Raw genomic sequence first — 23822 nt, 5'->3', positions numbered from 1 at the left:
TTTTCAATTATATACATAAAGCAAAAGCTAAAATAATATATAGTTTCATACAATTTTCACTGAATATAATACAGTATGAACATTTTTCCACTTCATCAAACATTTGTTAAAAACATCTTTTTTTTTTTTTTTTTTTTTTTGAGGCAGAGTCTCACTCTGTCGGCCAGGCTGGAGTGTAATGGAATGCTCTTGGCTCACTGCAACCTTTGCCTCCTGGGTTCAAGCGATTCTCCCTGCCTCAGCCTCCCAAGTAGCTGGGATTACAGATGCCCACCACCACACCCAGTTAATTTTTCTATTTTTAGTAGAGATGGGGTTTCGCCATGTTGGCCAGACTGGTCTCCAACTCTTGACCTCAGGTGATCCGCCCGCCTTGGCTTCCCTGGATTACAGGTGTGAGCCACTGCGCCTGGCCAAAAACATCATTTTTAAGGCTGTATAACTTAGATTACAAGTATCCCATAATTTTTTTAACCATTCTACCACTGGGCATTTATTAAACAATTTTACAATATTATGAATCTTCACATGAACCTCTGTTTAGCTTTTGGTATACACTAAGAAGAGATATTTTTCTGGCTGTGGATACATACTGCCAATCTAATCCCTGAAAAAGAGATACAAGGTATGAGAATTTGTATCTCACCACGTCTCAAGACACATTATAATACGTTATAGGCTGTTGATGTTAAAGTTTATGACATCCATTTACATACTGAAATTTAAATATGTATATCTAAAAAATTAATTAGCAATACATGGATACATATGTATTATTTTTAAACATTTAATATAGATGCATATAAAGAATAAAAATTCCCATTTACAAACTTTACTCTCCATGCCACTTTTTTTCTGTATTACTGTTAAAAGCTTGGAATATATATATCCTTTCAAATATTTCATATATAATCACATAAACACAATAAAATACACAAACAGCTTTTTAGTTCTTTTAACGTACTATACAAAATCATATTATTCATATTTTTCTTTTTTTTCAATTAATATATCTTGAAGAGTTTTCAGCATGAAAACAGTATCTAGCATCATGAATTAATAAATATTTTCTGAATTAAATAATTCATGACAATTTCATAGAGATCCACCTAATGCTTTTAAATGGCTACATCAGAATTGATAATAATTAATGATGTAATTTCTTATATTTGGGCACATTTATATTTTTGTAGAACAGATTATTAAATAAAAACTGCTGTGCAGATTTAATAATTGTGCAACATGTAAGTGTTTTTAAAATACATCAATGGACTAATGTTAAAAAATATTGTGCCAATTTATACCATCACCAACAGGGTATGCAGATACTAGTTTCACTACACTCTTGCAAAAAATGAAGATCAGTAGTCACTTTCATTCTTGCAAATTTCATAGGCAAAAAAAATAACCTATTAGAATCTGCATTCCCCTGGTTTCCAGTAAGAATGAGTATCATTTCAGGAGCTAAATTATTCTGCTAAGGACTCATTTGTACACTGCCTCATTGTATCCTTTTTTTTTTTTTAACAAGGGTGTTGTTTTAAAATTGATACTTGAGAGCATGTTATATATAGTGAGCACTGACCATTAGCCTGCTTTAAATATTGCAAATATTCTCTTCCAGTCTATTCTTTGCTTTCAAATTTATAGGATATTTTGTTACAAAGAAATTTCAAATCATCAATGTCTTATTTTGTCCCTTAGGTTTTTATTGGTCTTTAAAAAACCGTTTTAAAAATTGTCTGAGGGAGTCATTTCATATCCCAAGATCAGATTGTTTATATTTACATATGTATGTAATTTTTTTCTTCCTAATTTCTTTGCACACTTAACTCTTCAGTCCGCTTAGAACTGCTGCTATAGCATGACATGACGTTAACTTTACCACAATAGTTATAGACCCTGACATTACTGATATTTTATCATACACTTAGTTATTAAACATAATAGTGACTACTTTAGTGCTGTTTAATTCCACTGACTTGTCTTTTTATTCTTTTAGAGAAATCCTACCTTATTTCTTTTCATTACAGTTATTTTACATATATTTTAATATCCAGTTGAGCAAGTCTTTCTTCATTTGTATTATTTTAAAATTACATTATTTTTAAAAAAGTTTTTCTTAGCCATCTTTACATTTCTTGAAAAGATTTTAAAAACAGGTTTAAATTTCCAGTGGGATTTTGGTTTGGACTCATTAAAATGATTGACTGGAGTAAAACTGGTATCTTTTAGTGATTATCTACAGGAGTATCACATGTATATTTATTCAAAATTTCTTTAATAGCTCAGTGAAACACTGCAGATGTTTTCATATTAACCGCACACATCTTAAGATTGTTTAATGTTCTTTTGAGCAATTATCATAAGAACATTAGTGACTTTTTTAAAGAAAATATTTACCTTACTTGAACTGCAGAGAAAACCTCTAGGACAGTATACAAAACTTATGTATCCTGCATATGCATAATTTTCTTAGAATACCTTTTTGAATGGGTCTAGTCCTCATTCAAATTTACATACAAAAGTATATCCAAACCAAATACATATTTTCCTTTGATTCACGCCTCTGATTTCTTCCATTAATGTAGCTGACCAAGAGTGAATGCATAGTGAAACATGCATTTAGTTAAAAGCATTTAGTTTCTCAGAAAAAGAAAGGCAAATATATCAATTTAATTGCAAGAGTGAACTGAAAAAATGATAGGAGAAGCAAATTGATCTACTGAAATAAAACAAATTTTCATTTTTAAACAGTATCATTTTATAAACTTGTACAAGTTTAAGTGATGTTTTAAAAACGTGTCCAGAAATTATTTGAGTGAACAGAAGAAAATGTACAGCTTGATCAGTTAATTATCTTTGCTATTTCATTTATATGAAGAGTAACATACTTTTTAAAAGGTAAGTTAACTTTATGCTGTAGCCAAATGAATTTTGACCAACTAAGTTGGTTCTACAATGGTTCTACAATGATCAACCACTTTATCTTCGCATTTTAGGAACTATAAATACTTTAAGTTTTCATAGACAAAATATCTAGAATAGGAAACAGAAACCACTCAAATAACTTGATGATGTGAATCAAAAAAATCCAAGTACCTTAACTTCTTCACACAGTTCAGTAAGTCGAGCTTCTACATCCATTTCCTCTGGAAGGAGTAAAGAGTAGAGGAAATATTTCAATGTTAGATATTTAATTTATATAAATAAAATTCCCATAAAAACTGAAAATTAAGACATATCTGGACTACATTCAATGAATTAAATTTCAAGGTAACATATTTTCATAAACATATTAATTATATAGGTAATGTGATTATTAAATTCTACGTTCTGATAAATATCATTTTTTAGTTTTCACAAGAGTTAACACTGTCAAGGAAACTTAACTATATACATTAAGTAACTTGCACAACTGTGTCACAGAAAAGAGTAACTATATAATTAGATTTTACAGTACTTCATATTTTATAATTTCCAGTATGGTTTAGTATTTTGTGTTATACATACACATGCCTTGCTTTCTCGTTTTTTACAAAAGCTATTCCTAAAATGCTCAAGTAAAATCAATTTTTATAACTGAAACATTTAAAATATACCTGGGGTGTAGGCTATTTAATAAAAATGAATATCAAGATCCTTTAATAAAGTTAGTTCCTAATAAATTTATTTTTCTATAAAATATTCTTAAACTGAGGCAGATATTTGCCATACAACTCTGATTTACTTAATATATGCTATAATCATCTATAAAGAGGTACACAGATTTACAATTAAAATGGTAATATTTACCTGGAAAAACAGAAACTAAGAAAATATAAAGATTTATTAATTATTTATTTTTGGCAGGGAGGAATTATACTAAGGTCTGAAATATCTTTACATACACATAATTTTTAAGTCGAAATCAAACAGGTCTTTTAAAAGAACTGTAACAGCATAGTTATAACCATACAAAATTCCCATAATCTTGTTGTGAAAGAGTTTAATTGATCCTTCTCACATAAAGGCAAGAACACATTCTGTAACATCCCTGAATTCACTCATCAGCTGACTAATTTGTAAGACAGACTGAATGTTACTACATGATAAAAATGATAAACATTTAAATTTGTTAAAAAAAAGCAATCACAATTATATGGTAAAACACAATCACAGTATAATTATTAAGAGTAGGGAGACAGCCAGATATGAGCAGCCAAGGGAGCCTCTGGGCAAAGAAGTCCTAGAGACGCTGCCCACTGACAGTAAAAAGGACAATGGCTATATTGGCTATACCTGGCCTTATGGTTGGGCTCCTGCGACCCTGAAGCATGTGCACTCCTCCAATAACTCACCCTGGAATAGTCTTTTGCTCATTACAATAGTAAAAAACACACCCCGAGGTGGAGATTTTAAATGCTAACAAGACAAGCAACATGTGTACTAGCATGTACAACTACAGAGCGTGTATGCCCAAGGGGATTGCCTAAAACATTATTGCAAGTGACACCTCCTCATGCCCTTTCACGAATAATCATGTATTCTTCATAGAGTCCCCCAGCACTGGCTGCTGCTGGCTCACTCTCTCCAGAAGCTTGCTCTGCTTTATCTTTCAGAGTGTACTACTGTCTCTTTAAATAAATTCTGCTACATAACCCTTGCTGTGTGTCTCTTGGCTGAATTCTTCCTTCAACAAGAACCAAGGACTCTGCACCCCTCCTGGTAACATAATGTGAACAACAAATACTCTGTTGTTAACTAAAAATCAATGGAACACATATATTTCATAACTCACAAAATATACAAGTAAAATTGTATTTAGATATTGATATATACCAAAAAATAGATCACTAATTTGGCCAACTTGTTGGTAACTAAAGAAATTTGCTATGATTTCACAAATCATTTCACTGTCAGATAAACCAGTGGCTTCTAATATTGGGTTTTCCAAAACTAAAAAACCAGCAACAGACTCTGCATTAAAACCACCACTCCCATAGGCCAACATCTATTTTCACATTACTCATGATCTTTTCCTGTGATAGAAAAAAATCAGGAAAATTAGTCTTAGAAATTACATATTCTACCCTCTGAGTTTTAAAAATTTGAAATAAGGTTTTGAGAGTTGCGACACATTTTTCTAATGTTTACATAGAAGAACCTAACTGCATAAATGGGTATGTTTGCATTATATCTAGTGAGAGCTACTTCAATGCAAACAATATCTTAAAGAATGTTTAAAAGCATAATTTAACTTTAAAATCTTAGTCCTGAAAATAATTTCAAAATCACTTAGATTTTTAAGGGAGTTTAAAATCCTATTTTAATTATTTTTTCTTTTTAAAGTGACATATATAACAGACCCTTGAGCAACACAGGTTTGATCTATGCAGGTGCACTTATACACAAGTATTTTTCGATAAATATTTTGGAAAGAATATGAAACTTGTAAACTATGTAGCCTAGAAATATTGAAAAAATTAAGAAAGATGAATATGTTATGATTGCATAAAAACATGTAGATACTAGTCTTTTTATGTATTAATCAACTGTTTGCGTTATCAGTAAGGCTTTCAGTGAACAGTAGGTCATTAGTTGGTAAGTATTGGAGGAGTCAAAAGTTACAGGAATATTTTTAACTGTACAGGGGTCAGTGCCCCAATTCTGGTGTTATTCAAGGGTATACTGTATATACCCATTTATACAATTCTACAGAAATGTATAGATGTGATTATCATAATATATTTTGGGGGGGGGCTTGGCTCCTATTACTAATCCAAGGTTACAGTCTAGAGCATATCCTCCCATATTTTTCAAATATAATATACATATACACAAATGAGTTTTGGAGTCACTGTTTTGTAAAAATAGGATTGTATTTTGCACACTTTTTTGCATCTTGCTTTTTTTCTCTCAGCATTACCCCACAGTATTCTGGTACCTAGCACTAAAGCATGTTTTAAGATGACTACACAATATTCTCTGATGTAGGTGCATCATGATTTATTCTGTATTCCACTCTTTGTCCAAATAATGGGCATTGATCTTTGTGTATATTGTTTTGCCGCTAAGAACAATACTGAAATAAACATGCTTGTAGCTATATCTTTACATACTAGCTAGTATGTTATTTCTATGATACAGGTGAACAGAAGTGGGGATACTAGGCCAAAGGGTACATGTATCTATTATTTATTTTCTAAATCTATCCATTCATTCAACAAATATTTATAACACAGCTCAGACAATGGCAATATGATGTTAGGTTTAAGGATAAAAGATATCTCAACAAAAGTGTTTTAGTTTTGAATCAAGTATTTTTCTACCCAACCAAGATCTGGCCCATTTTTTTTTTTAATAGATCTTTTTACATTAAACTGCATTCTATAAAATTATTTAGAATGCTCACATGTAAACTGATAGGCTGGCAATAAAATAGTTTAAATTAGAAGTATATTTGAATTGCTTAAAAAATGCTAAAATGTCATAAATGGCCATAATTTCATACTATGAATTCTTTAATTTTACAGTAACTTTATATGAGAATATAATACTATGTTCCAAAAAGAATGACAATAAATTTTCAACTATTCTTTTTCCTTCCTGACCAGAAAAATCAGTTTCTCTTAACGGTCTTAGTGAAAATTAACATAACTCAAATATTTCTGAGTTAGTTTTCACCTGAGAAATGTTGAGAAAGATTTTGGCTTTTTAACTTCCTTCAGTTCATACCTCTGAAAATTGAGAAATAAATACTGATTTTATTTCACTTTTTGATTCCTACAGCTTTTCACAATCTTTTTAAAAAGTAATTGTGATGGTTTATTGAACACAAAGTGAAAACTTTTAATATACTTATAGATAATAAATTATTATTGCTATTCAAGAAAAGTCTAACTTATATACGAAAATGTATAATAAAATAATGAGATCAGAATATTTCCTTTACCATGTACAACATATCCAGATAGTGGTGATTCGATGTTATTTTGCTTTTTAAATGTAGAACAACAAAAAATAAATGCAAATTGACTGAAAAAAAAAAAAACAAAAAACCAAAAAACCAAAAAATAACGACACAACCCAGATCCTGATAGGATATTTCTCTTCTCTATTCCTTTTTTTAAAGTTTTTTTTTTTTTCCCCCCGAGACGGAGTCTCGCTGTGTCGCCCAGGCTGGAGTGCAGTGGCCAGATCTCAGCTCACTGCAAGCTCCGCCTCCCAGGTTTACGCCATTCTCCTGCCTCAGCCTCCTCAGTAGCTGGGACTACAGGCGCCCGCCACCTCGCCCGGCTAGTTTTTTGTATTTTTTAGTAGAGACGGGGTTTCACCGTGTTAGCCAGGATGGTCTCGATCTCCTGACCTTGCGATCCACCCGTCTCGGCCTCCCAAAGTGCTGGGATTACAGGCTTGAGCCACCGCGCCCAGCCTTTTTTTTTTTTTGAGATTGAGTCTCACTCTGTGGCTCAGGCTGGAGTGCAGGAGCATGATCTTGGCTCACTGCAACCTTCACTTTCCGGGTTCAAGCAATTCTCCTGCCTCAGCCTCCCATCTCATCTCTATTTCTGCAGTGCAGAAAACTAGGTTTAGTATTTTTTGAGGTGGAGTTTTGCTTTTGTGGCCCAGGCTGGAGTGCAATGGCACGATCTCGGCTCACTGCAACCTCTACTGCCCAGGTTTCAGCAATTCTCCTGCCTCAGCCTCTGAGTAGCTGGGATTACAGACATGCGCCACCAAACCTGGCTAATTTTGTATTTTTAGTAGAGATGGGGTTTCATCATGTTGGTCAGGCTAGTCTCGAACTTCTGACCTCACGTGATCCGCCCACCTCGGCCTCCCGAACTGCTGGGATTACAGGAGTGAGTCACCATACCCTGTCTGGTTTCGTTTTAAAACACATTTCATTATCACTAGGCCTAGCCAAAGATAAAATAACAGCAAATTTAAGGCAATGTCATTAAACCAACAAATTGTAGTAATAATCATGGTTTTGAAAAAGTACTCTTCATAGAAACTTTAAAAAACACATGAAAAAAGCCAGAGAGTTTTGCATGTACCATTTCCAGACTTAAGTAAAAACTTCAATATTACAAATTAGGAAATTAACCAAAATTTATCTACAAACCAAACTGATTTTAAAGGTAAGTTCTTCAGAATGGTGGAAACATACTATATTATTAAATATATATTTATGAAATCTGATGCTAATTTAAAGCAAAATTTCATACTAATTAATTAATTAAAAGGGATCATTTACTTAAGCTATTTGTAAACGTACCTAGATGGTTGTCTTTCTGTGTTCGTGGCTGTTTTCTTCTGAGAAGACGCTCATATAGGAGCTGCATGTTGGCCTTGGCTAGTCATAAGGATTGCACACAGCACTAGTTACTATACTCCTTTTATAACAAAACTTACTAGAATTTTCTAGCTTGTTAATAATAGACTTAGTGTTTATCTGATAGTGCAGTTAGTTAATTAGCTTATCAGAATTACAAATGATGTACATTCGAGTATATATTTTTGGTTTTTTAATTTAAATGCATGTGTCGCTCAACATTTCATAATCCAATATGTTTTAATTTATTAGACTCAGAATTTTAGGTTGGCAGGGATCTCAGAGTTAACTCCCTGCTGTTACAAGTGTAGATACTGGGGTTCAGATAGGCTATGCGACTTGCCCAAACCTAATTCCAGAACTCCTGACTCTCATGTTCAGTAAGAGCTCCTTGCACCAAACCAATATTTAATTATATGTCATCAGAAAATGTACATCATTCATCTAGGAGAAAAGAGAAAGGCAAAAAAGCAGAAAGGAACTCAAGCATTATTTTAAAAGAGGGGACATATTTTAGAAAAGTTTTCAAAGCATAGTAAAGTTTAATAAGTTTAAATATATGCTTATTTGAAAACTCAATGAAAGTGGTAAAAAGGGAAATATTCTTTAATTAAGAACTACTCTGTATCCACTTATTAAAACTGGTGAATATAGTGGTGTTTGGTCAACAGTACATTATAGAAATATATTAGTGTTCACAATTTTATTTTGCTAGAATAAAAATAAAAGACATTGATAGTTTAGAATATGTAACAAATACTTTTATTTTTAATAGTTAATAGTATTTTTAGATGTTTTCTTACAAGATGCAGTCAAGAATAAACTAAAATTCACAATAAAGAGAAAGGAAAATATAAACCGTAAAGTTTAAGAACAACACAATATATTACCAGTATTTATTGAAGATGAATCTTGATTTTAAAAATCCCTAGAAAACTGTTAAGCTTTATGTTGATGCCTACACTTTTTCAAGTAACAATGAAAACTGTATTGTGCTATTTCATTCATTCATTCAAGAAATGTTTTAAGTAAATCTATGTGTAAGGTACTAGTAATTTTATTTCTATCATATACTTATTTAAAACTGAAGTCTGGGTTTGCTTTAGAATTTTATTTTCTGATAAAATATTTTAAGCAAATAATTTGGAATAAAGTTGACAATCATTTTGTAATTAACTTCTGCAATTAAATATAAGGGCACTTTATTATGATACTTCCTATATTACATCTCTAAGCCCAAAGTAACATACATGACATAAAAGCCATCCTCACCAGAAAAAAGTTGAAAATCTTATGAATACATGATCATGATGAAGTTAGACTGATAAATTAATAATAATTGCTAACACCATCTAAGCCAGGGCTCCCCAACACCCAGGCTGTGGACTGGTACTCGTTTGTGGCCTGTCAGGAACCAGGCTGCACAGCAGGAGGTAAGCAGCAGGAGAGCAAGCACTACTTCCTAAGCTCTGCAGCGGCATTAGATTCTCATAGGAGCATGAATGCTACTGCGAACTGTGCATGTGAGGAATCTAGGTTGCATGTTCCTTATGAGAATTGAACTAATGCCTCATGATCTGAGGTGGAATAGTTTCATCCCGAAACAATCCCTTCCCCCAATCCGTGGAAAAATTGTCTTCCAGGAAACTGGTCCCTGGTGCCAAAAAGGTTGGGGACTGCTGGTCTAAGCTATTTGAAATAAATATTTGCCTTTAAAGGAAGAAATATTTTTATTTAATTACTAATTATAAATGTTACCAATAAACATACTTCCTTTTAAAGAGGATTTTTTTCTAAGTTAAAATGTGGTTCATATGTTTTTCATTTGTAAATATTACATGTTAAATCTACTTTAATATTATATGCAGATGGACATCTTCCTTATATAGGTATTTATAAGCCCATCTCATATATTAAAACCCCAAGAAGCCCCATTTTGCTGGGTGAATTTCTCCTTCCCATCCCAATGCTAAGCTGATTTCTTACTACTGTTGCTGTGAGAGGAGAGGGAAGAGGAGAAGTCAAAGTTCTTTAAAGGCAGGGACCTATTCTTTCCTCAGCACCTAGCACAGTAACTGACACAGGAGGTGCTCATTAAAAGCCCAAGGGAAGTACACTGTTAAGAAGTATTGTTCCTAGAGATCCTTTACACCCTTTGTCTTTTGGATAAGCTCACCTTTGATTCCTGACACATGTACCATATCTGATTCCCTTCAATCTCCTTACCATGTGAATGGAACCACTTTGTGTTTGTAGGCCCAAAGTAAGTAAGTGACAGAAATGGTTCCATATGTGCACTCTTGAACATAAGATAACGCCTTCTTGAATCTACTGTAGCATTCCACATCAAAACTATTAACACTTTTTTTTTTTTTTGTAGAAATGACATTACACATGGATTTTAAGCTTTACATCACTACTTTTCATAACACTATTTTTCAGGCACATGATATTGTCCTTCATTAATATGGTAGTATAATAGTTTTGTGGTCTGGTCATTAAATCTAACTAAAATTTGGAATATAATTCTTCTACAAAAATATTTTTGATTTCCAAACCACCACTAAAGATATTTGAAACATAATTTTCCATTGAGGATAAGTGATAGCCTAAATTAGCTCTATTCTATAAATGATTCATTTTCTTTTTTTTTTTTTTTGAGATGGAGTCTTGCTGTGTCGCCCAGGCTGGAGTGCAGTGGTGCGATCTTGGCTCACTGCAAGCTCCACCTCCTGAGTTCACACCATTCTCCTGCCTCAGCCTCCCGAGCAGCTGGGACTACAGGCGCCCGCCACCATGCCCGGCTAATTTTTTTGTATTTTTAGTAGAGACGGGGTTTCACCGTGTTAGCCAGGATGGTCTCGATGTCCTGACCTTGTGCTCCACCCGCCTCGGCCTCCCAAAGTGCTGGGATTACAGGCGTGAGCCACCGCGCCCAGCTGATTCTTTCATTTTCAAAAGAGAACATTTTTAAAAATTTACATTTGAGGTAGTAGCTGTCTATAGAATTTTCCTAAGGGAAACAGGAATTCTAAGAACATAAAGTAGCAAGGAAAATAGAGACTGTTTCAGAGAATAATGATCAGAAGATTATCTTTTCCACACTACCATTTTTGTTTTGAGAATGAATACATGGTCAAAAAAGACCAAATGTATTTTCCTATTGCTTATTTATGAAACCATTAGGATTACTGAATCAAGAATTCTAAACAGTCAATTTAGTGATATCTATGTCTAGTCAAGAAAGTGTGAGCTGAACTGACTGAATAACGGACTTAATCAATTAATTAAACTGGAGTAGTTGCTGATAGTGGCACAATAGCCAGCATTTTCTTACAGCTGAATTTAAGTGGGGTAGAAATTCTTATACTTTCTTGCAATTCCTGTGTAATCCAACACAATTTTTTAAGTAGTCTGATTAGTCTCAAACCCGAGAACTATGTTCAGTAACAGTGACTACTTTAGGAAGTGCACTAGTATTGTTAAAAGACTGAAATCGTTGAGGAACAAAGGAATAAAGAAAGAATACTGATTCTGTAAATTTTAAAAGGCAATTTATGATTTATTAAAAAACATAATTATAAAACAATATATTCTAAAAAGATTAAAATATATTTCTATAAGTTATTAGCCAATATTTGAAAATAAAAGCTAATAAAACTGACATAAAAAGTCTAAGTAAGAACTTATTTTGCCAATCCCAATAATTTATCTTCTGTGAAATAATATATGTAAAAGCATTTTGCAAACTACAAATGGTATACAAAATCAAGGCAATATGATTTTTTATTATGTACTACAAATATATACAGGTACTACCACTTTTGGATACAACCTGAAGCTTGATTTTTTTATGCAATTTAAATAATTTTTAAAATGTTAAAAAAGTAAGTAATGTTGTTATTCCCTAAAACAATATGAAAGGAATTTGAGATCTGAGATAACTATTATAAAATCAAATGTAAACAAAAATGCCCTAAGTACCTACAATCTGATTAGACTGTAAAATATTTGGAAGTATGGATTTAATTTACCTTCCTATGATTCTGCAGATAATTACATTTGCTTTCTAGCATGTTTTTGGGTTATATTTTAAGAGGAACAGTATATTGACATTTTTTTTTAAAAGACTCGTTTCAAATTTAGCATGAAGAAGCTATTTTTTAGCATTCTGAAAAACATTTTTAAACTGCAAAAAGTGATTATCAAGGTAGAAAAAGATGGAATTGAGAGAGAAGTAAAGTGAAGCACACAAACACTGTAGTTTTAGCATAGAAAAACTATGGTAAAGCTGGTAGCTAGCAATATAAGAATGAAGAGAATGATTTGAACCGTAGGATAGGTCTCGCTACTTTTAACATACCCAGTTCTAGTTTCTGACAAGAGGGAATCTCTTCTGTTACCGTAATGAAGTAGCTGTGCAATCCCTTGAAGGCTAGCAGCAAAGTGGCACAAAGTGTATAATGAAAACGATAGGCATGATGTAGGAAGGAGTCTGCAATGATGAAGCTACAACCCTAAACAAGAAACAGATGTAGGATACAGAGTGTCAGTAATACAAAATGTTACATTTGAAACTTGGAAAAATAAAGAAAAAATACTTAACCCTCTGTCAACTAAATTTATTCTAATACATATAAAATTTGGTAATATTTGAGAGTTGTTCAAACAATAAATTTAAGCATGAAATGTGGCCCTAGTAATTTCAGTTATAGTGGATTTTTATAACAAGTAGATTAAATTATTATTTTTGATAGCATGTTATTTATATTACATTTAGACTGAAGCACACTCAGCTTTTATAGTATGTCCCCTTTTCTTTTATAATAATAGCTATACTTCCATTACTCTTTCTTTTTTTAATTTCTTTTTTTTAGATACAGGGTCTCAGTTTGTCACCCAGGCTCGAGTGAAGTGACACGACTGCAGCTTACTGCAGCCTCAACCTTCTGTGCGCAAGCGATTCACCTGCCTCAGGCTCCCTAGCAGTTGGGACTACAAGCACGTGCCACCATTATTTTCCATTACTTTTTGTAGAGGTGGGGTCTTGCTATGTTGCTCAGGCTGGCATCAAACTCTTGGCCTCAAGCAATCCTCCAGGCTAAGCCTCCCAAAGTGTTGGGATTACAGGTGTGAGCCACTACGCCTGGCCTGCGCTACTCTACCCTGGGTCTCAGCTCTGGCAATTGTTCTTTAGACTCCTTTGGAATACTTCTACCAGTTCTGTTAAAAGACCAAGGGGTAATAGTAACAAGTTAAATGGCACAGGCTGTCAAAGACGTCTATCCACTAAATCTGGTAACATTTTGAAGTATCACGTTTTCATAATAGACAATTAGAACCAAACAATATTTTAAGATCACATTTAATTAGATCTATAAGTTGCTGAGCTCAAATAATTTAAAAAAGGAAAACATCATTCATAGATAAAATAGTTAAAAACACTTCTTTTAAAATACGGAAAAGATTTATAAACATATTCAGTTCTTACATCTGGTGATAACTGTTTTGTGTAGTTAATACCAAAGACCACACTTTCAAGAGTAGGAATCACGGAATCTTTGTTTTGTGCTGGTGCATTTCTATTTAACCAAGTTGTCTTCACAGGGCGAGGAAAGCTGGAGGAAGAAGTATTATATTATTACTGTCATAAGAGCCTATTTGAATGTAAGTTAAATATTCACAAAGGAAAATCTTATAGGACTAGAAGAGCAAGGGTTTTGCAAGTTTATGAGTTCTAAAGTATTCCTAAAGTAATTTTAAAAAATAATTTGAATAATCATGAAAAAACAAAATGAATATTAAAAAACTAGGGCTAGATGTTTGACATTGCTTGCTATAATTAGACTTCTGCAAGTCTCAAAGAACATCAAAGACAAAACATGGTGGGATTTAGAGTGGCTAAACAACAAATGAAAGCCAAGCTTGAATTTGGAAATCTAAAGTCGGAACTGGTTACCAAATTTACAATGTTAACACTTAATCAAATATGAATGCTATTTACAGAAATAAAGAGCTCCCATGTAAATGTAGAAACACAAAAATTACTAAATCTACCTGATGCCTCTATTTCTCAAAAATAAGTTTCTTTCCCTTTATTCTCTTTACTAAAAGGCTATGAGCTCTATTAAAATAATTTTTATTATTCAAGTCTCTAGCAGCTGGAACTACAGTCATGTGCCACCATGCTTGGCTAATTTTTATTTTTTGTAGAGGTGAAGTCTTGCTATGTTGCTCAGGCTGGTCTCAAACTCCTGGCCTCAAGCAATCCTCCAGCCTCCAGCTTCAAGGCACCATCAATCACATATTATATGAATTACTTCTGTTAGTATTAACATTTATATTCCATAAAGGAAGAAACATATTTCTGTTAGAATGTTGAAAAGTCACACACAACTATATTTGAGATAAAGTAGGACAAAGCATTTGAACTGTTTGACAGTTTGGCAAAAGGGAAAAGACATAAAAGAAAAACAATGTTGCCATAAGCAGAGTGCAGGTTTTGTTTGTAAAATCCATTTGCTTTGCAAAAGTAAAATGTCTATATCCCAGCAAAGAAGGGAGTCTCAAATAAGTGGTAAATTCCACTTGCTATAATGTGTTTTTCAGAACTGTCATAAAAGTTGTACTTAAAAAATTCAAATATAAGAAATAGTTCAAATAAAAAACAAGCAAAGAAAGAAATTCTAAGCCACTTACTTTAAGTAACTGATATAATGTCTATAGATTGGGTTGACCATAACAATTGTGTTAAATAAAAATAAAAATTTAAAAGATGTTATAAATTTAAAAATTTTCAATTTTTGGAGGATTAAAAAAACCCCACCAATAATAAAACTTCAGGAAAAACCTGTTGAAGAATATAGAGTAGGAAATGTTACCCTCAGATATGACCCCTTTACCAGCACACCACCAGCAAAAAGTTTCCCCTTCCCCTTTCCTTGCTTTCCTTTTCCGACCTTTCATTCATAGGTACAGAAAGGCTGGTAAAGATGCTGCTGCTTTTAGAGCGAAGTTCTAGCAGCAAGAGAGAGTTAGATATAAGGGCCCATGGCAGCTAGGTAAAGAACAGCAACCTCAGCTGTTACGGGCATATTGTTTTCTTTTCTAGTCACTAACCAGAGCTAACAGTTAATCCTCTTGGCTTCTGATTCTGAGCCAAAAATTTGTTCTTCCAGTAAAAGGTCTCTAGGAGATGAGCTGCCCCTTTCTCCTATTAGTCTATGGCAAAAATTGCCGCATTGCAAGAAGCAGCACATATTTAACTCACTATGATGGTGATGTGAATATCTACTCTGTTTAATTAGGGCCTTAAAAAGCAACATTAATAACCTAAGCTAACCTCCTATGAATTGTTTGCGCATTTTTCAGGAGAGAAACACAGCTAGTTTTATGAAGATAATCTTGGTAAGTCTTAAAAAGAAATAGTTAAAAGAGTTTAATTAGAGATTCTTCTTAAAACTTCTAAAAGAAGAGATTTAGAAAAATAGAGTAATATATTTTATAAACAGATAAACATTTAGCATTAAAAACCAAACACATAATCATATAAAAGCAATGCTGTATGTTATTTAAAAGTTATATTTCAAAAAAACATACTTTGTTAGAAAAATTTCATTCATATTTTCTATTTCAGAAAATCTTCCAAAAAATTTTTACGCTTATAATAAAATTATATATGTAATAAAAAACACCTTCCTGTTTATAAAAGCTATAATAACTTAGCACAACCTCTCAAAGGCCTAGGAGGTAAGAAAAAGACAGCAAAACTACCAGTTATAGATCTTTCCATAGAATAAAGAAGGCAAAACAAGTCATCAGGTGAAATATATGTCTTCCTGGCCTGGTGCTCTAAAAGGAACTAGGTCAAGGTGATCTACATGTAAGAGATGAGAGAGCAACAGAATGAAAGAAGCTTTCAATTAGTTTTTAAAACAATGTAAAGATATGCCATAGGAGGTTATTACCTGTGGTCAATATGTTAAATTGTGTTGGGCTTCCAGAAATTCTGAGGGTAATTTTGCAAAATGATCTACTTAGTTTTCTGATAAATCAGCTTACCATCATATCCCTCAAGCATCCTCCCTAATATCAATTGTCAGAATCAGATGTGCATCGGAAATTGCAGACAGTTTAGAAATCAAATAAATTTGGAGACTTTCATATAATTTACTGATTTGAAGCATCCATCTGCTGCCCATACTACAAGGATGATGTAAAAACTGAAGACCTTGCATTGTATTTTTACATTAACGAAAGAAATCTGTCTACCCATGGAAATGAACAGAAAAAAATAATTATCTCAATGCATTTATTATGATACAGAATATTATATACCTTTGAACTAATGGTACATGATATAGTTTTAAAAGGCTGAGTAAAAATTCATAAAATTGGTTAATAACTTGGAAAGCAAGAATTACTGTATAATGTACAGTTAAGAAGATAAAATTAGTCTATCTGGATAAGAGGCAAAGAAAAAATAAGAAAAAATTCACATACTTTTCCAGAGTAATTATAGTATAACATTGCACAAAACATAGGTACCGAATAAACAATGTTGTGTGGTTATTTCCAGATTGTATTTTTTCTTTGTTAATTTATTTGGGATTGACAAAGATGGCTTCATACTTCTGTAATAAAAAAGTTATCAAGCCAATGTTCCCATACTCTTGAATTTGATTATAATTTTTAAAGTCCTTATTATTTCAGTTATCTTTAGAAAGTGCATGTTTTCACTATAAAAATAAAAAACGCTACATTAAGAAGGCTCTCATGTTGAATTGTAATCCTCAGTGTTGTAATGGGACCTGGTGGGAGGGGACTGGACCAGGGGACAGATTTCTCATGAATGGTTTAGTACCATTCCTCTTGGTACTGTCCTCATGATAGTGAGTGAGTTCTCATGAGATCTAGTCATTTAAAAGCATGTAGCAACTCCCCTGACTCTTGTGCTCCTGCTCTGGCCATGTGAGATGCCTGCTCCGCTTTTGATTTCTGCCACGATTGTAAGTTTCCTGAGGCCTCCCCAGAAGTTAAGCAGATGCCAGCATCATGCTTCCTGTATAGCCTGAAGAACCATGACCCAATTAAACCTCTTTTCTTTATAAATTGCTCAGTCTCAGGTATTTCTTTACTGCAGTGTAAGAATGGCTTAATACAAAAATATGAGTCAAATTTACCTTATTAGTGGCTGGTGTAGTGCAACCAATGATGCATGAACTGTAACAGACACAACAGAAAGGTGGAAATAATCAAACATAACATTAACATGATGATGAAGGCCTCTATGGGGGCTAAAGTGCAGCTTCAGTGTTCGGCTACTTATTAGTTGCAAGGCATTCAGATCATCTGCCCTGTAAAAAGGAACAATTAGCATGTAAGTATGAAATATTTAGTAAAGGCCAATATATTATAGAGTAGTTGAAACTATAAAAACCATTTACTTAATTACTTTTTAAAAATTTTGAATGAAAGTAATTTTTAAAGCATCAAATTTGCATTAGAAAGCAATATGAAACATACCAATTGAGAAAATAATCAGATCCCACCTATTGTTTCCTATCAGTCCACGATATGAACTATTTTTTCACCAATATCCCTATAAAATTAATCCTTTTTGATACTTCAGGAGTTAATCTCATCTTAAAGAAAATTTTACCCCATAGAGAATACTGTTATTACAAGGCTGCAGTACAACATAGGTCACATGCTATTATAATAAATCCCAAAAGATATTTCAAATTATTTTTACTCTACAAAATTTTATTAAGTGCTGCTCAAAAACAAACAGGCTATTGCTTATTTTAAAAAGTAAAACATATCTTACTGTAGGTATTTAGTATGTCATTAGATTTATACACACTAAAAATGTGAAACAATGCCATGAAAATGACATCCAATTATACTTCAAAAAATTCCATCCATACATTGTAACTATCTATAGGTAATGAACTACCAATTCATTTCAGCTTATTCCACTTAAAGAATTCTGACTTGGTTAAAAAAAAAACAAAACCAATAAACCCTTATGAAATTCTTTGTAATGAACAAGTATTACAGAGGAACAGTAGCTACCATATAAAAAAACTTTTTTCTCATGATAGTGAAGAGGACATCTAAAGTAGGCCTTTTAGTAATGTGACTTTTTACTTACTTATCCCACATGCAGTCTGAATTTATATATCATTTTTGAAAATTATTGCTAAAACTACATTTGAGATGGGGGAAAAAACCCGCGTAAATAAAATTGTTAAGTGAACCTCTGATTCTTGTTTTAAATGAACACAAGCAAAATTTGTCCCTAAAACATATGACTGCATGTCCAGATGTATGGGCAAGTTGGAGGCAGCCAATCCTAAAACTTCCTCAAGGGTTCTAGAAATGAACTACAACAACTGTCAAGTATGTGTCATCAGTCTTGATAACTCTCAGAATATCAACAAAGTCCTACCTAAAGAAAGCATAACTGATGCCATCAGGAAAGATTAGCCAGTGATAGAGTGGAAAAGAGTTCAATTACATTTAAATGCCTCATGGTAGTGGTATTAACAGTGCAATTTCTAGGAGCCAAGAAAAATTGTTCCATATTTCTTTAACTTGTCTGGTTTTGTTATCTGGAGATCATGGATTTGGCAAGGGCAAAATAGAGCTGGCCTAACCATTTTCATGAAGTTTCCCCAGAAAACACATGCAGTTCAAGACAAGATAGCAATAGGATGAATTTTAAGAAGAAAATGGGTAATCTAATAATAGCAAATAACAGTCATAAGTGCCTAAAGGTTTTTTAATTGTTTGATTAGCTACTTACGAATAATCTCCATCTGTGAAGTGTAGATCCAAGGATAATAGAAAATTCATTTCCTCAAGGGTTTCTTCAATCTGAAAAGAAATTACACTATGAGATACTTTTTGAATCTTTATAGAAAGTTAGAAATAACACCTTGAGGCATTACAAAAAATATTTATATAAATTAATATGAAGAGATGTTTACCTTTCTTTCATCCAATAACATTTTTACTTTGAAGATCATAACATCATTTAAAACAACCTCTTCATTTTTGTACAAAATTTGAAAAGTTTTACTGCAAATTAGAGAATCATGAACTGAGGCTGGAAAGGCTAAAGTCATACCTAAAACAGATAAGATACGTAATTGACAGGTAAAAAGTAAAATATAAGACAAGCAAATTAATACTTGTACTTTAAAATACTATATGTTTGATTATATTACTACAGTGTCATTATCAATTTATACTGCAGTATTGGAACATTTCTGAAAGTTTACTTATTTCTATGATTAGAAAATAAATAAGTACATTATAACCATTGTAAAATTACTGCATGACATCTTAATCCGAAAGGTAAATGAGGAAATATCAAAGTAGAAGTTTTAGAGGTTAACAACTGATCTGTATACCACATTTAAGAAAGCAATTTAGTTTTCCATAGCTGAATAGTAAAGAATTTGGTTGGCCTTTGTCCTGGTTGCTAGGAGTTCAGCTCTAAATACTTGGAATGAAGAATTTGGCTGGCCTTTGTCTCCAGTTTCTGAGAAGTAGCCTCTAAATCCTTGGTGGCCCCTAGTTTATGCTAAAGAGATGACTCAGGATAGGGGCTGGCCACATCACTAAGACCAGCCATGTGATCAGAGAGTTGAGCTTTGAGTCTAGTGATGTAACCTCAAAATCCAGAGAGGGGAGAAGAGTTAAAGACTGAGTGACATAGGCAATGATTCTATCAGTCATGCCTACACAAGGAAATATTAATAAAAATTCTGAACATTGAAGTTTGGGTGAGCTTCTCTGGTTGGCAATACTCTGCATATCATCACATACTGGATGTTCGAGAGGAGGGAAGTTAATGCGTGCTGGCTTAACGGGGAGAAAACAACGGAAGCTTCACATCTGGGAACTTCTCAGATCAACCCTATACAGGTTCTGATTTGAATCCTTTTGCTATAATAAAGCTGTAATAATAAGTACAGCACTATGCTGAGTTTGGTGAGTTGTTCTACTGAATTATCAAACATGAGGGAATAATGGGAACCCTCAAATTTGTAGCCACCTCTTCACAACTGTGGGTAGCTTGCAGACCACTAAACTCATGGCTGACATGAGGGGAGTCTTGTGGAGGATTACGTCCTTACCATTTGAAGTTTGGTTTTTATCTCTGGGTCACTGATCTCACTCCAACAGCCTACCTGCTGTTATGATCTTATTACCCTGTGCTGCAGAAATAACAATTGAAACTAGAGACCAAAAAGAAAACAAAAAAAAAAGAAAAAGAAGAAGAAACTAGAGACCAACGTGGGTTTGGAGCTTAAAATGGGATATAAGACTCCAACTGGAGTAATGAGGATATCTACATAAGCTGGTGGATGTCAGTCAAAGGCAGGGAGCCTCTGCAGGCCAGGGAGTGCAGGGTTCAAATGCCCACATGAAATTCACATGGGGTGGTGGCCTGATGTCAGAGCCTGTGTGGAGTGAGGAGGGCAGCCGAGAGTAAACTGTCAGAACCTGAGCAGGATGAGGAGGCAATCTAAGTGCAGGGGTGACTTCCAGCGAGGCATTGGGAGCCCAAGCAGGATGAATAGGGTAACCACAAGGGAAGGCACCTCAGGTTGGGGGGTTGGAACCCAAGTTAGATGGAGAGGGTGTCTTTACAGAGGAGCAGACTGGTACAGGGTGTGTAGGAATCCGAAAGGCATAAAAAGACTTCCATATGGGGGTGAGAGTGAAGAAGGGAGTAGGCAGAAGTAGCAGCCTGACACACTACTGGAATCCAAGTGAAGTGAGGAAAAGGAGTTCCTGGCACAAGGCCTTACTGAGATCAAGTGGGGTAAGGAGGGGGTCCACATAAGGGAGTGACCTTGCATAAGGTGAAGCCCAACGAGTTCAAGGAGACCATCTGTGTGGGAGAAGAAGCAGTGACAGGAGATTGGCAAATATAGGGGACTGATCAAATAAGGAAATATATTAAAGGATACGGGGAGCCAGTTTTCTTACCTATTGGGGAAAGGATGTATACATATGGAAAGGAGATACAAATATAGAATGAGTCCCATGGTACTGGATTGAAACAGAGTACTGATATGAACTTACAGTTTTCACCATATATTTATATAAAGCCATGTAAATTTGCATATGTATGTGTAAATGTATAGGTGTATACAATGTACTCACTATCTTTGTCCACTCAAATGGTCTGGGAGTAGCACAACCACAAATGTTAGTCTTTAGCACTATTCTCTGCTAAAACGATTCACAGCTTTGCAGAAATGGTTGGTTCCAAAGCTGGGGCACAGACAAATCTGGACCATCTTTTTATACTAGAAAGTAAGGAACTGATTAGAGAATGTGGGGACACAACAAAAGGGCATAGAAGCTAGCTGAAAGAGAATGCCCCTGGCCATATCTGGGACAAAGTGAGCATCAAAATAAATTATGACAGTAATGGATTAACATCCATTGAGTAAACAGAAATCTGTAAGTCCATACTGATAGAAATAAATAAGCGAACCAAAAAATCAGAAGCTTAAGAAACAAGAGACATTAACTGCAAAGTGAAAAAGAGTAACATCATAGTGGAGAAGCTGGAAAGAGAGCACTTTAATTAAGTAATCCAAGTTAACATTATTAGGAATTGGACAAATAGAAACCATGTATCACCTAACAGGATGTAACAAGAAGAACAAGCATCACTTCTGAGATATTCCTGTCAAAAACACATAAAATGAATCTAATCGTGATGAAATTGTAAACCCATGAAAATTGAAGAACATTCTAAAAAATAATAGGTTTGTAGTCTCCGCAAAAGTATCAGGGTCATGATAGTCAAGAAAAGACTGAGGAATTGTTCTAGGATGAAGGAGACTAAAGAGACATAACAATTAATTACAATATATGATTTGGAACTGGATCATTCTGCTATAAAGGACTTTACTGGGACAACTAGCAAAACTTGGATGGGGCTAAGGATAAGATGATAGTAATGTGTCAGTGTTAATTTCTTGATTTTGATGGGTATACTGGGGTTATGCAGGAGAATATTCTTTAGAAAAAAATGATGCACTAAAGTATTTCAGATGATGGAGGAATCATATTGACAAATTACTCTTACATGGTTCAGGAAAAAAATTCTTTATGCTGTACTTGCAACTTTTCTGTTAAGTTTGAGATGTTTCAGGAAATATATACTTAAAGGGAAACCAACTACACCAGAAACTCAACTTCTGAGTATGTTAAAGAGCTGAGAAGGGAAAGAAATTTTACTCAATAAAAGTAAATTTTGTTTAAAGCACCCAGGTAATGTGAGGTGAGAATCCACTGCCTAAAGAAACAAAGTTTTCTCTATTGCTCTTCCCTGAAGATGCTGCTTCTCTCTCAATACTTCCATAAAACTTCCACCACTGGGTCTGGAGCTTCTTTGCTGCTTACTGATGCTTTCAGACATTCTTTGTCTCTCCTCCCTAAAACCACTTATGCCACTGGCTTTGTATGTCCTGTGATCAGACAGTACAGTACTACTCACTATCTTGCTCATTTTTGTACTCTATAAACCCTGGGAAGCCTTCATTTGTTAAAGGCTTTATTTTCTAATTTAAGGTCACTTTTTCAAAAACTAGCCATAACTCTTGGTGAATTCAATAGCTATGTAGGTAAACCTTCTAATTTTTGATCTCCTGGGTTCCTTTTCTCCTCTTTTTAAGTGTTCTTGACCTCTAACCCTCTCAGCTCCTCACTCCTGTGATCATTCCCTAGACTTTTATATTACTAATGACTGCAATCCATCTGTAATCCGAATTTCTTTTTTTAAATTTCCAACTTCTAAGTTCAGGGTACATGTGCAGGATGTGCAGGTTTGTTATACTGGTAAATGTGTGCATGGTGGTTTGCTGCACAGATCATCCCATTCCCCAGGTATCAGGCCCAGCATCCGCTAGGTATTCTTCCTGATCCTCTCCCTCCTCCCACCCCCTACCCTCCAACAGGCCCCAGTGTGTGTTGTTCCCCTGGATGCATTCATGTGTTCTCATCATTTAGCTCCCACTCATAAGAGAGAACATGTGTAATGTCTGTTGTAATGTGAATTTCAATCAACCTCTCCTCCCATACTTCCACCTGTCTTTCTAGTTCATACCCTCTAAGACCACAAGTTCAATAATCCTTTGACTACATTTAGGATAGATTCCATGAACCATACTCCTTTTCATTATCCCATTTCTCTTAATTCCTTTTTTCCTTATCCATCTTAAATCCTGTGATCCATCATTATAATACTCTGCATATAAACTATTAAGGATATATGCTACTCTTGCTTTGTCATATTGACCTGGATAAATCCCAACTCCAGCTCTCTGCCCAATCCATACTTGTACCCACAAACTGAATGTGCCTGGAGAAAAATACACAGCTATCTTGACTGGCTATACTTCAAATGTATGACTATTAATCTCAAGTGGGTCTTTACTGCTGCCTAGCAATCACACTGTATTTTCCA

The 23822-nt window shown here is 33.9% G+C and overlaps 1 protein-coding gene across 11 annotated transcripts in view; it reads right to left on the bottom strand.

The window, feature by feature from the left end:
* Window positions 1-23822, bottom strand: part of FAM135A (family with sequence similarity 135 member A) — a 132014-nt gene that overhangs the window by 65999 nt on the left and 42193 nt on the right. For 5 of the 11 annotated variants that reach the window (XM_037987125.2, XM_037987126.2, XM_037987132.2 and 2 more), the window contains exons 6-12: window positions 19315-19454; window positions 19131-19201; window positions 17503-17676; window positions 13812-13938; window positions 12684-12837; window positions 8264-8341; window positions 3103-3152 (exon numbers count right to left, since the gene is read on the bottom strand). In XM_037987125.2, coding sequence (XP_037843053.2) covers window positions 3103-3152; window positions 8264-8341; window positions 12684-12837; window positions 13812-13938; window positions 17503-17676; window positions 19131-19201; window positions 19315-19454 — 794 coding nt within the window. Of the gene's footprint in view, window positions 1-3102; window positions 3153-8263; window positions 8342-12683; window positions 12838-13811; window positions 13939-17502; window positions 17677-19130; window positions 19202-19314; window positions 19455-23822 lie in introns of those variants that run through there. The other 6 variants (XM_008013588.3, XM_008013592.3, XM_037987130.2 and 3 more) reach the window with 3 other exon arrangements.

This window comes from Chlorocebus sabaeus, chromosome 17 (assembly GCF_047675955.1).
Source record: "Chlorocebus sabaeus isolate Y175 chromosome 17, mChlSab1.0.hap1, whole genome shotgun sequence".
Classification (NCBI taxonomy): Eukaryota; Metazoa; Chordata; class Mammalia; order Primates; family Cercopithecidae; genus Chlorocebus; species Chlorocebus sabaeus.
The sequence above is the reverse complement of the archived record's forward strand: the minus strand, read 5'-3'. Positions and strand labels throughout refer to the sequence as shown.